Raw genomic sequence first — 14,748 nt, 5'->3', positions numbered from 1 at the left:
GGGGGGGACCCGCTTTAGGCTTACATCAGAGAAAACGTGTTGGAACTTTAGTTTGGCGTGACCTCCACGAACGGGCTTAAAATTTTAAAGTTTGTTGGTCATCCCACTTTTAGACCCGTATGCAAAGACCTGAGAAGATTAAACAGTTAATAAACAGAGCGATTTAATTCCATCCTGTTTTGACCGCGGTCAGGCGAAAGCAAAGAGGAGGTGGCCAGGGACAGGCACGCGTGGCGGTTGACTCAAGTTGACTGCTCTCTAACTTATGCGTCTGGCGCTAGGCTGCAGGCAGACAACATACAAGGCTCAAGGCTAGGCTATCGTATAAATGAGATAGCCTATCGAAAGTTAAAAAAAACACAAAACCCACAGCATTGTCGGGGAAAGCACGGCTTGCGGGCCGGACCCAGCCCTATAGCCTATAAAGTTTTAGGGAAACATTTGATAGCAAGAAAAATGGAAATCCACTAGAAATCTAGGCCTACAGGATGATAATACATGTAATATTAATGTAGTTTTCGCATTTTGGTCAAAAGTCAAAATACAACATTATTAGAGAAAAGGCTAGTTATTGTAGTGCAATTTAAAGGACAAATTGATGTAATTTAATAATGCAGTAAAAGAGGTTTGTTTTTGTATTTTGGTTTTAAAAAAGTTTCCTTACGCACTAGATCTAGCTAGATCTAGATCTAGATCAGAGAGGGTTGATCTAGATCTATGTCAAGCAGTACAGTAGGCCTATTAGGACGTGGCGCATTTATTTTGCTGTTCATGACCAAGTCCACAGACCACATTGGTTAGGCCTAGCTAAGAACTTGACAAATGAAGGAAAATCTGGCCCACTGTCAAATTGTTACGTGAGAGTATTGCGTCCAGATAGGCCTTTGTCTAAAAATGGCACCAATTCTTAGACTATCTTGAAAATACTTTTAAATTATTATTTATTCGTATAGTTTATCTTCATAAATGAATTATAGTATCTCTGATCAGCTGGAAAGAGGTTGTCGAACTTCTGGCGCCTAGGCTAGCTCTAGGCCGACCGCAACCACTTTTCGCATGGTCATTGCGCGCAAAGCGCATGCGTACATTTCAAATTTGTTCCACCCACCTCCCCTCGAGTGCGGAAGCAGCGTTTGCTCTAGAATAATCTAGGCTATCAGGTTGCCTTGAGAATAGGCTATCAAGAAAAGGCCCTTAACTCATGAAGGTTTAACAGCCTGTTGGCTTAAAAAATAAGATAGAAAGTTACCTAAATCATAATCTATTGATACTAAATATTTTAATTAAATTTAAAAAAAATAAAACCCAGCTGTTTTGATTGCGGAGGGAGAGAGTAGAAAAACTACATGTATTACTTGGTTTTGTTAGGACCAACCCTCGGATGTCTCTATAGTTCTATAGAAACTAATGGGTCCAGATTTGGCAACACATAGCAGGCTAATGCCAAACAACCCCACCCCACCCCCGCCCCTCCCCCTTAAAACGTGAGAGCATTCTGACGGCAGAAGATGAACTGTGAAAATTAATGATTGGACCTATATAAGTTTTCAAACCAAATTTGATATACAAATTAAATATAATTAAATTTAAAAAACGGCTTGGGATGCCCATGTTACACGCTTTATCTGGGGAGCCAGCATTGCGTCAAACGAGATTAGTAGCCTAGGCCAAAGCCAAACAGGCACAGAGGTGAAATAGAGCCCGGTTGTATTGCTAATCTTTACCATCACTTCATAATGGCTAGTTTAAAGCATACATTAAACAAGTTTATAAATTGAAAATAGCAGAGCCGTTTTCATTTTGAAATTCTTTTAATTATTTTATACCAAACTGCTCGAAATCTATTGTTGTAAAACCCCAAAAGAGCCCCATAAGAAGAGGTACCGAAGTCCCACCTTCACCTTGCTGTGAGGTCAAGGTTTGCGTGCACTGAGGTCAGTACCCGGCACTGAAGAGAGACGCGCTTCCTCCTTCACTTCCTGGCCTAATCTTTAGCAGTCAGTTCTCAATTCATTCATTCCTTCGGTAAATATCTCAACAAACACCAGTGATGGATGACAAACCTAAGTATCCCGAAGAAGCGGAGCACGCTAGGGTCTATTTCGACATTAACATAAACGATAAACCTGCAGGTCGTATTGAGATAAAGGTAAGTCCAAGTTGAAAATGTGTGTGTAGATTTCTAGATTTACGAGAATTTATGGTCATTGCGACATAAAGCCTACTCAGATGAGTCAGAAGCTAACGCTACAACTACAAATTTAGAGTCAAGAATCTAGATCTAGATTTGATCTAGATTCTAGATCTAGATCTAGATTGACTCTATTGATTGTCACTCTGTGAGTGTGAGTCCCATTCACCTGATTGTCGGAATACTACTGGACTGGGCGAGTCACCAGCAAGTTAAACACATGCATTTGCATGCCTTGCCTAAACTGGATCTCTATCTCTGATAGATCTAGATCTAGATCTAGATCTAGATCTAGATTAGATTTAGAATTTAGATCTAGATCTAGATTCTAGTTCTATTCTAGAATTCTAGATATAGATCTAAATTTCTAGATCTAGAGATCTAAATCTAGATCAAGATCTAGATCTAGATCTAGATTCTAGATCTAGATTCTAGAAATGCGGGTGCAGGTCATAGGCTAGACTAAAGGCAGATCTGATTCTAAACTCTAATCTAAACAATGAGGCCTACTTTTCGACATGTGTGCCGATATTAGATCTAGATCTATATTTGGCATTCTGCAAGCACGAGATATCAAACAATTGAATTACAAAACATCGAAATACGGTTAAATTAATAAAAAATAAAATGATTGATTATTGTAAGATTAGCACTTTTAAAACATCGTTTTAAAAAGATTGTAGGCCTATTTCTTGATGTTGATTTCATTTCATTATTTTTATTTCTTTTTTTCAGCTGTTTGCTTCAACCCCCAAAACATCAGGTGAGGATACATTTGGAAGAGAAATGAAGTTGTACAGACGGAAATAATATATGGGTAAAATTGGTTTGTTCTTGTGAAAAAAAGGCTCAATTTTTTATTTTAAGGAAGTCAATGAAAATTTTGCACAAGAGAACAAACCAATTTTACACTTGATAAGTGTGGGTGGTTTACTCCTTCTTTCCTATCAAACATCTATCGTCCATAATATATTTTCTCTCCTTCTTTTTTGTGTTTGTTACTCTCTTGTAATGCACCTTTAATCTCCAGCACTATGTATGGCCTGTGTTGCAAGTGCCGTAAAACTTAAGCTGAAACCATAGTAGACCTGACCCGTTCCGTTATTTTGACACAATTCTTTTACCGATGGAATGGATCTGTCAGAGCGGCCATAGCAAACCGGCTTTCTGCCGGTTTGACAGCTGCTACGTCACTCATTGCATATATAAAAATGGCAAATGCTACTTAACGAATCAGATTGTTGTTTCTGCTTTGGTGGTTGAGGAAAAAGAAAAGAGGGAGTCCTCGACGTTTTGCGGTTTATAATTCCTATTGACAGAAGGAGGCTTTGTATGGAGAAAACCACCAACTGATGCCCCAACTCCGCAATCACCCGTCGTACAAGTTTCAGCAGTATCTCAGAATGACAGTCTTTTGATGCTCTTCTTGAACTGTATGCGCCCAGTCCTATATATAGAGAAGTGAAAGAATTTTTGCAAAGCGATTTCATCTGAAGAATTTTTCTTCGTCCATCTTCATCAGTTGCAAGGGGAAAGAACTGTCATTGTAAACCATGGACAAAGTACTGTCCCTTCCAACTTTCCTTTCCGTCGACCCGGCAACCGGACAGTTTACACAATAGGCGAAACGACAGTGTGAAAATACCGTGCCGGGCGGGCTGTTACTTTGGCCGTCCACGTCGTTGCTGGTGGCACCACATGATCAGTTCGGCCAAGTTGATTCTTCTCCCCGTCACGGCAAAAGAACGGCGCCATAAAAAAACGGAACGGAACGGGCCGGGTCTACTATGGTTTCAGCCTCACTAAAACTAAGTGGATAAGTGAGAGGAATGTCTCTGAGGACAAAGGATGAGGGTTCTTATGGTCTAGAGATTGCGGTGTTCACCTCTCGTTCAATAGGTCCTGGATTTTGAAACTTGACAGCGAAGGAAAATTATTTTTATCTAGTTTATTTTCTCCTTTCACCTCCTTTCCTGCTCTCTAACCATGATCTGTTTTCTGCTTTCGTCTCCACTTTCGCCTCCTCTGGATTCCGGACTTTCTACAGCCTTTCTACCACTGCTACTCTTTGACTCCTCACTCATACTTACTGCTGTCTTTCAGCCACAGCCCCTGATCTTAGGGTAGGTAAGATCTAACACCTAGCCTTCTCGGATAAGGCAAAAAAGTCTTGGAGGTCCCTATGTAAATTATGCAAATTAGATTCCTTGGTGGTCCAAAATCGATGAGAGTTGGCTTCGACTGCCAGCTGAGCAAAATTCAAAATAAACTCCCACTAAAGATGTTTAATGTGTCCCGCACGCTCACATGACCTTTTATGCAGTTGCGAGTGCTGTCCCCCAAACTGGACAACGATGAGAGCCTGCGGAGACATCTTTCATCCCATCGTTGTGTTGGTCACAAGTCCTATCCTGGACACCCCCCCCCCCCCCCCCACGGGCAGGGCTTTTCCTCAGACATACGACGACCAATTTCTTATCTTGCATCCACCAAGGCAGTGCTACTGACTGAAGTGTCTTTAGGCCATTCCCAAACGAGGCATGTTAACATGTTCTTATGCTCAGTAGAATTGTAAATGGGCTGATTTATCAATGTCACTCTCATACTGTGCTGGAACATAGAGGGGGAACTGAGTTTTCTTTTCTCACCTTTACTATCGTCATTTTGCCTCTCTACTTCTTTTGTAAGTTTGTCACTCTCTTGAGAACTGCTATCTCTAGGGTGCCTTGATAGTCAAAGCAGACTTTGTGCTGTTGAGGCTAGAGAGGTGAGCAGAGAAAGCCTGATTCCCCGTTTGGACTTCTCTGTTGACTTCCACCCCTTAGCGCTCTTATATAATGACCTTAAATGCAGTTCAGAGCGCCGTAAAAACCTCACGTCTAAAGAACCCAACATTTATTTGTTAAAATCTACTTCCCCCCAGAAAATTTCCGCGCACTGTGCACCGGAGAGAAAGGGTTTGGCTATGCTGGCAGCGGGTTCCATCGCATCATCACTGACTTCATGTGTCAAGGCGGAGATTTCACCAACCACAACGGCACTGGTGGGAAGAGCATCTACGGCAACAAGTTTGAAGACGAGAACTTCAAGTTGCAGCACAAGGGACCTGGTAAATCATCTTGTGCTCCTACAATAATAATGTTATACTCGATAATCATAAACATCTTGTAGTTGATAAATCATAAACGTTTTGTACTATAAATAGTGATGATGTTGTTTTTAGTAATTATTAAAACCTCGTTTACATGGCCTGAATACGAGTACTATTGGCTTTAATATTCACATTCTGAATCCTGCAGTCGAGTTACGTATTTTAACTCTTTGGCCAATATGTGCCTCGGCCAAAACGTAGAAAATGTATGGTGTGAGGGAAGTAGGTTATAGGGAGATGTTTCCGTGTTGAACTCTGGTTGTCCTGACTTGACCGTTGCCGAACTTTTGTGGAGAAACCGTAGGACGGAGCCAGATTTTCGATATTTTAAAACTTCATGTATTCGAGAAAATCAAAGGTATCCATCGCTGTTTATCAGTGTGAGGTACCCCAGGATTGAGCCATAGATTTTCTAAACCACTTACTCTTAAAGTTGTTAGCGTCGTTTTCTTCTCTTGATGAAAATAGAAACATAAATGTGCCGTGATTCAGTGGAATGAAGTGCTCGTCAATTTCTGGGCATCATTTGTTAGCGTGGGTGGTTGGTGGGTGCTCTTGTGTGGTTTGCTCCTTTATTCCTATAAAAAATCTATTGTCTCTTTCTCCTCTCCTTCGTTTTTGTGTTTTTGTATTTGTTATTCTCTTGCAACACCTCTAATCTTCGGCACTTATATGACCTTATCATGTTCCAAATGCCGTAAAACTCTTACTAAAACTAAAACTCATTTGTAAGCTCACATTCCTCCCTGTAGCTTGTTAATTAATACTTGCGTCTGGTGCAGTGGTCAGGTGCTTCGCTGTCGCACCTAGGAGAGGCCCGAGTTCAATCCCGGAGTAAAGGGAGTTGGGTATCTCTGGTCTTTGTACTGGGGTATCTCTGGTCTTTGTACTGGGGTATCTCTGGTCTTTGTACTGGGGTATCTCTGGTCTTTCTACTGAGATATGATATTGTTTGGCAGTGCAAATAGAACTTCTCTACGTGACAAAATTTAGGTCATCTTTGGGTATTTGGTATATATTTAGTTTTAGTAGATTTATATCTATATGATTCCCGAGAAGCTGAGAATGTTTCGCAGTGTTCTGTGGTCTGCTGGGGTAATAATATAGTGTAAAGCGCATAGAGCCTGCTGTTGAGCAGGGATATGCGCTATACAAATGCTATCTATTATCTATTATTATTATTATTATATTCTCTGCCTACTGCCCAGGCAAAGCTGTACCAGGAATGCTGCTTCTTTGATTGTTAACAAGCACAAGTTCATCGATATTTTATGGTTATCATGGTCGAAAGTCATCCTAAAAATGTTTGCCATTATTTGGCTATGTATTCTTAAAGATGTCATGACACGATGCGATGCTATAAATAAAATGATCTCCTCCTGACCCCAGTCTTTATCAAAATAGTAATATATATATATACTCTCTGAAAATCTGACAGCAGAAGTGATTTCTGCATCCAAAAATGCTACCCAAGTTTCATTGAAATGCTCACTGAGATTTCGTCAATTTTTAAAATAAAATTTGTTGTAACATGGTCCACTTTTTGAGAATATTTCCCTATGGGGCGTCCATATTTTGCAGCAATTTATAACTTTAAAAAAATGTAACCGATTAAACCACTTAATGTCTTAGAATAGACAGCGCTCTCTAAAGCCTCAAATGAAAAAGGGCCCCTAAGGGAAACAAATGTAACTATTGAATCATGTACTATTGTCCAGGTACCCTGTCTATGGCGAACGCCGGCCCCAATACCAACGGATCACAGTTCTTCATCTGCACAGTGCTCACTTCCTGGTACGTCTCAAGAAGTGCTTTGTCGATTGTACCAAACTTTTCCATGGGGCTGTCGTGATCTAGAGGTTAAGGTGTTGGCCTCTCATTCAATGCCTTAGTGTAGGTAGCGTAAACACAGCGTCGCTGGCACTCGCGGCCTTCCGAGCGCGTGGTTTAGGTGAAATCGGGGTAATTCAGATCACTGTTACTTCGCTCTTTCGCTATCAAACACGAAATGCTGTACACCTTGTAAAAGTTCAGCTTTTCCTCGTTACAATGGTGTAAGTTGTTTATATGTCCGATTATTAGGAGCTGGAGAATTGCCGTGGAAAGCGAAGCCCCTCGCGGTTGGAATGCATGGTCGGCTGGTTTAAAAATTGACACGCATGCATTGAAATGCTTCGCGGAAAGATTGATGATTTAATGCCGCCTTTTTATAGGTGGCAAACTGTAGAGCTTTGAAAGGGCTTCCCTGTTGTATATATTTGGCCTTTGGCATTTAAATAGAAAGCCTTTCAAAATACTGTCAAAGTTTTTAAAGATCATTTTTTAAACGAAATATGTAAAATACTGGCTCAAAAAAGGTACCATTAGAACGATCACTTCATTTTCTATTAGATGAAAGTAATTGGCTTGGAATTATTTTCTATGAATCCTTTCGCGAAGCTCGGAAAGCATGTGACCCCCCACGCGGGGAACTCTCTGTACACTACAGTATAGAGCCGCTCGCTTGCCGCGGGGGACGGTGCGGTGCTGGCAGGGTCAACGCTCGGTGTTTTTGTGGAAATAACGACAGATCATCGTGTTTGCCTTTGCGGCGATAAAATACTGATTTGTAATGATCTCACAATCTCCATCTCTATGTTATAGTGATTGTTACTCTGTAAATGTGGATATGTCTGGTGCACTTGGTACTCTTTTATTGTCTGTCAAACATGGGGTTGCAGCCAGTTAGTGACTGAAGCAAATTTGATAATATTTAAAACAGCTACCATGTTCTTAAAAATGGACTGAGAGGTTAAAGAATGGTATCAACATTGACAGGAGATTTAGGCCTTTCAGATATTGGAAGAGACAAATTTGGCATTCAGCTACTTTGAAAATTTAATCCTACTTATTGTGTTCTACAAATGTCTGTCCGTCCTTTTAACGTGGTGATAGATCTGGTATTATAAAACTTGTTGGCACTTACGTGACCAAAATTAAGTCAATAGTGCCATAAAACACCTCCACCTACACGATCAATCAATCAGACCTTCTTATTGTGTTGCAAGTGTTGTAAAACCCTTACCAAAACTAAAAACTAATTTTGTTTTTCTGTTTGTTTCCTCCCCTCCCCCAGGTTGGACCAGAAGCACGTTGTGTTTGGCGAAGTGGTGAAGGGAATGGACGTGGTCCGCAAGGTTGAGGGCCAGGGATCGTCCAGCGGCAAACCTTCCTCCAAGGTGATCATCGCAGCCTCTGGCCAGCTGTGAGCCGGCCCGTGGGGGGCTGCCCGCCGTGGGGTGGTACAGCTGTGATGTCCCACCGTGGGATGGTACAGCTGTGATGTCCCACCGTGGGATGGTACAGCTGGAATGTCCCGCCATGGGATGGTACAGCTGTGATGTCCCGTGTGGGATGTCCCACCGTGGGATGGTACAGCTGGAATGTCCCACCATGGGATGGTACAGCTGTGATGTCCCATGATGGGATGGTTCCTTGTGTCCTGCTGTCTTAGATCCCTGATGTCCCGTAGATCCGAGTTCACGGCTGCCAACCACAATATCAACAAATGTACTTTGTCTTTTTGACGCTTTTACGGAAGTCCGTTTTCATGTTGGAAAATACAAATTCTGTGTTCTAGTGTTGCTCCCCACAAACTTGGGACAATACTGAAGAAAAATTAGAAACTTTGAAGACTGGATTTGTGAACAATACTGAGACGGGAACCCACACGGCAAAAGGAGAGATCTTTTGCTGCAGGCCTACTGTCAGCAGCTTGGATTTATTGAATGCAGAAAAGTGTCGTGTGTGAAGGGTTTGGAGGGGGGTTTACTAAGCCAATGCCCTCCGTCATCCTACCGGGAAGAGTTTTTTTTGGTTGTTTTTTGTTTGTTTTGAAAAGTTGTCAGCTGTGTGACATGGGCGGAGGAGGACAAACGTAGTGGGTTGCTCCTCCAACCACCCAACTCCTTGACGACGGCGGCCAAACGTAGTGGGTTGCTCCTCCAACCACCCAACTCCTTGACGACGGCGGCGCGCTCCAGATCCTCCTCTGCTCCTTCTGTGAAGGAAAATTTGCCCAGCCTCCTGTTGTAGTTCGGAAAATTACCTTTTTCTGCTGAGGGGATTTTTGTTTTGTGTCAATTTGTCGAAAAGTTTCCCGTGAATCCTGTTGTAGAAAAATTACTTTTACGCAGAGGGGATTTTTGTTTTGTGTCAATTTTACGAAGAGAAAAGATTTCCCAGGATTTTTGTCACCATGGAAGCAACATTGCGGGGGAAGTGAGGAGCGTGGGGAGGTTGGGCATGTAGAGAGGGCGGGGTCTGGGCTGTTGGTGGAAGGGTTGCCCCGTCTCTGGGACCTCGGGACATGGGAGACCTGTAGCACCGCGGCGGGCGGTTGTGCACTCACCTTTTTGTATCTCATCTATAGCACATTTTTGTAGTTCCTCTTGACATGTTTGAATTTGTTCCATTTGTCGGAAGAAGGGGCTGTCTGTCATGGCCTCGGCCGTTTCTCACATTTGGCTCATAATCTTGGAATTTTTTGCACGTACATGACGAATATTTGAGGGTCTTGTCAACGTTGCGTTGTGTGTCGTGTCCTGTGTGTCACGTTACATTGTGTGTGGTGTCCCTGATGACATGTTACATTGTGTGTCGTGTCACGTTACATTGTGTGTCATGTCCTGTGTGTGACGTGTGTGTGTCCCGGCCGCCAAAGATGGACTAGGCCGTCCAGAGCCGGGGCAGCCTGTCTGATGGTTGCAGTTTTGTCTCAGCTTTTGAGTCGGGACACTGACCTCCGACCTCTGACGGACTGTCAGTGGGGGACTCTCTGACCTCCGACCTCTGACTGACTGTCAATGGGGGGGACTCTGACCTCTGTCTATGGGGGACTCTCTGACTGTCTATGGGGGGGGGGGGGATTCTGACCTCGGAAGTAACCAAGAAGTGACATTTTTGTCCAGCCTTTTTCCAAGTTGTCCTTCCTGGTCCTTCGTCTTTTCGTACTCTGTTTATTTCTTCCTTTTTTTTGCTATAAATTATTTAGAAAAATGTATTGTCAGGTGTAGTAGATTCTGTTATCTTTATCTTTTGTTTGTGTCTAGTTTTGGTTCCTATTGTTTTTGTTAAATAAAGACAAGCGAATCAAATGGATGTTTTCTTCTTTGTGTCTGCAGCGAATGTCACTCAGTGGGTGGTTGGCGGGTGCTCAGGTGTGGTTTGCTCCTTCTTTCTTATAAAAAGTCTATCTACTCTATCTCCCCTCTGTCTTTTTAATGTTTGTTACTCTCTTGTAGCACCTCTGATCTTCGGCACTTATGACCTTGTGTTGCTTGGGCCGTAAAACTCTTACTACTACTTCTATGAGAATGTCACTTGTGTTAATTTGTCTGCGGTCCTGTTCATTGGTCATTAGATGTGAGGCGTGGGTGGTTGGCGGGTGCTCTGGTGTGGTTTGCTCCTTCTTTCCTATCAAACATCTATCGTCCTTATCTCCCCTTCTTTTTTATGTTTGTTACTCTCTTGTAACAACTCTAATCTTCTGGCGCTCATATGACCTTATGCAGTTGCGAGCGCCATAAAACCTCTACTAAAACTAAAACTAGATGTGAGGCATACTGACAAAATGAGTTACTTCTCGCTATCCGCAAATGGAGATATTGGCCAAAAAATTGACTTTGACTCTAGGGTCAATTTGTAGATTTACTATTGTCATATTCTTTAAGTATAACTCTATAACATGCCTTTTATTATTTCGTACTTATAAATTGTAAAAACTTCACCTTATGAGAGTGATGTATCTATAAAATTTCCATAGGCTCAAATCTGAGAAATAACTCATTTTGTGAGCACGCTTCACATATATGACTGGTGATGGGGAGGGAGAGATTTGAGTTCTGCTTTGGTAGAGCATGTGGTGTCTGTGGTCTAGAGGTTAGGCAGTCAGGGGCTCGCAACTGGAAGGTTGTGGGTTTAGACGTCGTCAGGTGCCTGATGTGTCCTTCCTTGGGGAAAACACTTTACTGTTACACGAACTTTCCTCAGTGGGTGGTTGGCGGGTGCCCTGGTGTGGTTTGCTCCTTCTGTCCTGTCAAACAGGGTTGAGAAAGGGCTTCTTCGGAGTGAATGGATGAACCCAATACAACACTCGTCACTCAGAGCCATCACGTGGATATTCTGTCCTGGGCAATCTGGAGTGAAGGGCAATGAGGAGGCTGATAGGCTGGCAGGCAGTGCCGTGGTTGATGGCGAGGTGAAATTTGACAAAGGAGAAGTGTTGAAGACCCTGGAGGAAAAGTTGCGGGATGAGGAAGACAGGGAGACAGCAGAACACCACGCAGTCATTAGGATGCGGGAAACGGGGATAGAGAGGGGAGAAGGAAGAAAGGAACGATTATCTGGAAAGGAAAGACGTCGCCATAGTCAGACAGCCACCGGAACAATCAGTATGGATACCTTGCAGGCTTTGGTGCTGGGGGGAACTGAGCACTTCTGGACCTGTCCGGTGTGCAATGACGTTGTTGCCCAGGACAGGTAATACAGGTATTGGTAATACAGGTAATCCTGTCCAACATCTATCGTCCTTATCCTCCTTTTTTGTGTTTGCTGCTCTCTTGTAACACCTCTAATCTTGGGCACTTAAATATAATGGCCTTATTGTGTTTCAAAGTGCAGTAAAACTCCTACAAACAAAAAACTGGGTGCCAGGATAAATACAGCACAACCATCTTGTCAGTTTGTTACTGTCTGAGTGCATGTAATTGGCAGCTTGCACTGTATGCTTCCTGGGAAGCTGAGAATGCTTCATAGTGTTCTAGTTCTAGTCTAGGGTCTACTGGGCTAGCTTTAATGTTGTACAGCGCATAGAGCTTATGTTGAGTGTAAAGATCTACATAATATATGCTGTAGATAGGAACATTACGATGAATATTATTTATAACGATGCTATGCGTTAATAGCACAGATTCAATACATGAAGAGTTCTTTATATAAATAACACATAGTATCAATACACACCGTGTTCTTTATATAACACATAGTATCAACACACACCGTATTCTTTATATAACACATAGTATCAACACACACCGTGTTCTTTATATAACACATAGTATCAACACACACCGTATTCTTTATATAACACATAGTATCAACACGCACCGTGTTCTTTATATAACACATAGTATCAACAGATGACGTGTTCTTTATAACACATAGTATCAACAGAGAACATGTTCTTTATACATGTAGTGGAGTCTGCAGTGAACTCTTTGGGACCGGAAGAAAGTGTTCACTTTATCCCAGGTTCAGTTGAACCATTTGGGCCAAAATCAAGGGAAGCGACAAGAAAAAGCCAAGTGAACGAGTTTTTGTTTTTATGGGTTGCTCCCCTTGATCAGAACTCTTTATACAACAACGTGAATTTACTGCGTTCCGTGTGAAGAGTGTGAAGGGATTTTGGGAGGGGGGGGGGGGGGGGGGTGGAGACAACACAGCGGACGAGCCTGGACTAGAGCTCTTTCTTCCTGATTGAGATTGCCGTCGCCAACGCCGAGCTGGGATTGTCTATCGATGCCCGAGGAAAAGACCTTTATTTTCACAGCATGGCGACAGTGACACGGTCGGTCCGTTTGTCGCTTTCACCCATTTTGGGCGTTCACTTTATCAATTTATCCCATTTCCCCATGAAACCGGTTCATTATATCCACTATTTTGTCAATCGTTTCAAGTGTTTCAATCGGGACCACAGACTATTGTTCACTTTAACCGATAGTTCAAACAAAGCGTGTTCACTTTAACCGATAGTTCAAACAAAGCGTGTTCACTTTAACCGATAGTTCAAACAAAGCGTGTTCACTTTAGGCGGACTCCTCTGTCGTATCAACCAGGGTCCTGGTGCGTCTAGTACAACCGTACTAAAACAGACAAAGGTGTGTCTACTGTCTAGACGGTTTGTCTAGGGAGACCCGGATCCTAGTTATCTATACATATTATATTTGTAAAAGTTTTACTGTAAAAGTTCGTCACTTTGGTGGCCTAAAACTTCCGAACCACTGAACTTTCGATTTTGAAAAAAAAATAATGACGGTTCAGAATCATTTTAAAGGGTGCACAGTTTTATTGAGGAGGCTGAAGTCACATTGTAGTTTACTTTTCAGCTTTTCATCAGTTTCGTTTAGATCTAATTTTGGGAAAAGTCCGTCTTCCAAGACGCCATTCTAAACAAGTGAGGTTTCCGTTCACTAGCCGTGCGCACTGCTTCTACACCTTTGAAATTCTGGAGTGTACAACCACGAAAGCGGAATGGAGAATCAATCCATCTATTATATATTTGGCAACTTGAAAACTCATGTGTCACTTTTCCCATAAAACTACGACAGTAACAGAGTTGAAAGTTGGCAAGTACCTGCAAAAAGATAAATAGGTTCCCATGACTGAGCCCGATTTTTGATATATTCATTTCCTGAATTTAGAAAAATATATCTGACCAAAAGTTCCCGTCCTTATTTGGCCTTTGTGATTATTCCACTGAGAAACGAAACAAATCTGCGTAGCTGTCCTCCACAGCAGAAGTGCTGGAAGTGATATTTCGCGCGGCACATTTTGTTTTGAGAGTACCGGTATAGATCTAGATCTAGACCTGCTAATTTTTTGCATCTCTCAAGATTTATTGCTCAATTCCAGTAGAGTATAAATATAATAGGCCAATGACTTTCAGTTGATGTTCATGAACCGATCATTCCTTTCATCGAAAGGGGCACAGCTAGTATTAAGTAAGACACGATAAAACAATATTTCATTATCCCAGAGGGACATTTTTCTTGGCCGTACAGGACCGTAAAAACACATGCAGGCATACGTAAAACAATCGAAATTATATTATATATATTATATTACTTTCATTCAAATTCAGTATGGAAAGAGAAGTGAAGCTGACAAAATATTATGTGTATTACAATGTTGGAAGATTCCAGCATCAACATTTTCAAAATGCTCCTTTTGTGCCCCCTTTATGTTTTGGTGAAGAGATTTGTTGGTCTAAAGTATCTTACTTTCAGAATTTGTGGAGAATAGGGCACCGGTATCTTTTGGAAACGAATGAACTACAAGGCCAATACGTGTAGACTATAAATAACACCCTGTTTTGTCCCTTGAATCTAATGAAACGTCTTTCTTGGGCGGTTTGCTCTATTGTTTATACATGTACAGTGGAACTCGGATTTAACGAGCTCAGATTCAACGAGAACTCAGCCTATTCACACCAACACATGCACTGTTGGCACACGCACGTGTATACTCTGGCGTGTGTCGGGGTCGGATGGGCGGCCTGCACTAGTGGTGTGCGAGTAAGCGAAAAATCTTGGTCGAGTAATGATCGGTTAAATGCAAAATTGTTCGGTTAACCGATGAAATTGACCGA

The 14,748-nt window shown here is 42.2% G+C and overlaps 1 protein-coding gene across 1 annotated transcript; it reads left to right on the top strand.

Annotated features, from left to right (window-relative positions):
- The first annotated feature begins 1,921 nt into the window (after positions 1 to 1,921).
- Positions 1,922 to 10,477, top strand: LOC101857983 (peptidyl-prolyl cis-trans isomerase). The gene is made up of 5 exons (XM_005109889.3): positions 1,922 to 2,149; positions 2,927 to 2,954; positions 5,115 to 5,300; positions 7,061 to 7,136; positions 8,458 to 10,477. The coding sequence occupies exons 1-5, from the start codon at positions 2,051 to 2,053 to the stop codon at positions 8,588 to 8,590; spliced, it is 522 nt and encodes a 173-aa protein (XP_005109946.1). The 5' UTR covers positions 1,922 to 2,050; the 3' UTR covers positions 8,591 to 10,477.
- The last annotated feature ends 4,271 nt before the right edge of the window (positions 10,478 to 14,748 follow it).

Source organism: Aplysia californica, unplaced genomic scaffold, assembly GCF_000002075.1.
Source record: "Aplysia californica isolate F4 #8 unplaced genomic scaffold, AplCal3.0 scaffold00826, whole genome shotgun sequence".
Lineage (NCBI taxonomy): Eukaryota > Metazoa > Mollusca > Gastropoda > Aplysiida > Aplysiidae > Aplysia > Aplysia californica.
Note: the sequence above shows the minus strand (reverse complement) of the source record. Positions and strands in the feature narration are given on the sequence as shown.

Excerpts from the sequence above, each read along its gene's own strand:
- LOC101857983 (XM_005109889.3), top strand. The coding sequence starts at position 2,051 with ATGGATGACAAACCTAAGTATCCCGAAGAAGCGGAGCACGCTAGGGTC. Across the intron at positions 2,955-5,114 it reads TTCAACCCCCAAAACATCAG|AAAATTTCCGCGCACTGTGC; the intron begins GTGAGGATACAT and ends ACTTCCCCCCAG. Across the intron at positions 5,301-7,060 it reads GTTGCAGCACAAGGGACCTG|GTACCCTGTCTATGGCGAAC; the intron begins GTAAATCATCTT and ends ACTATTGTCCAG.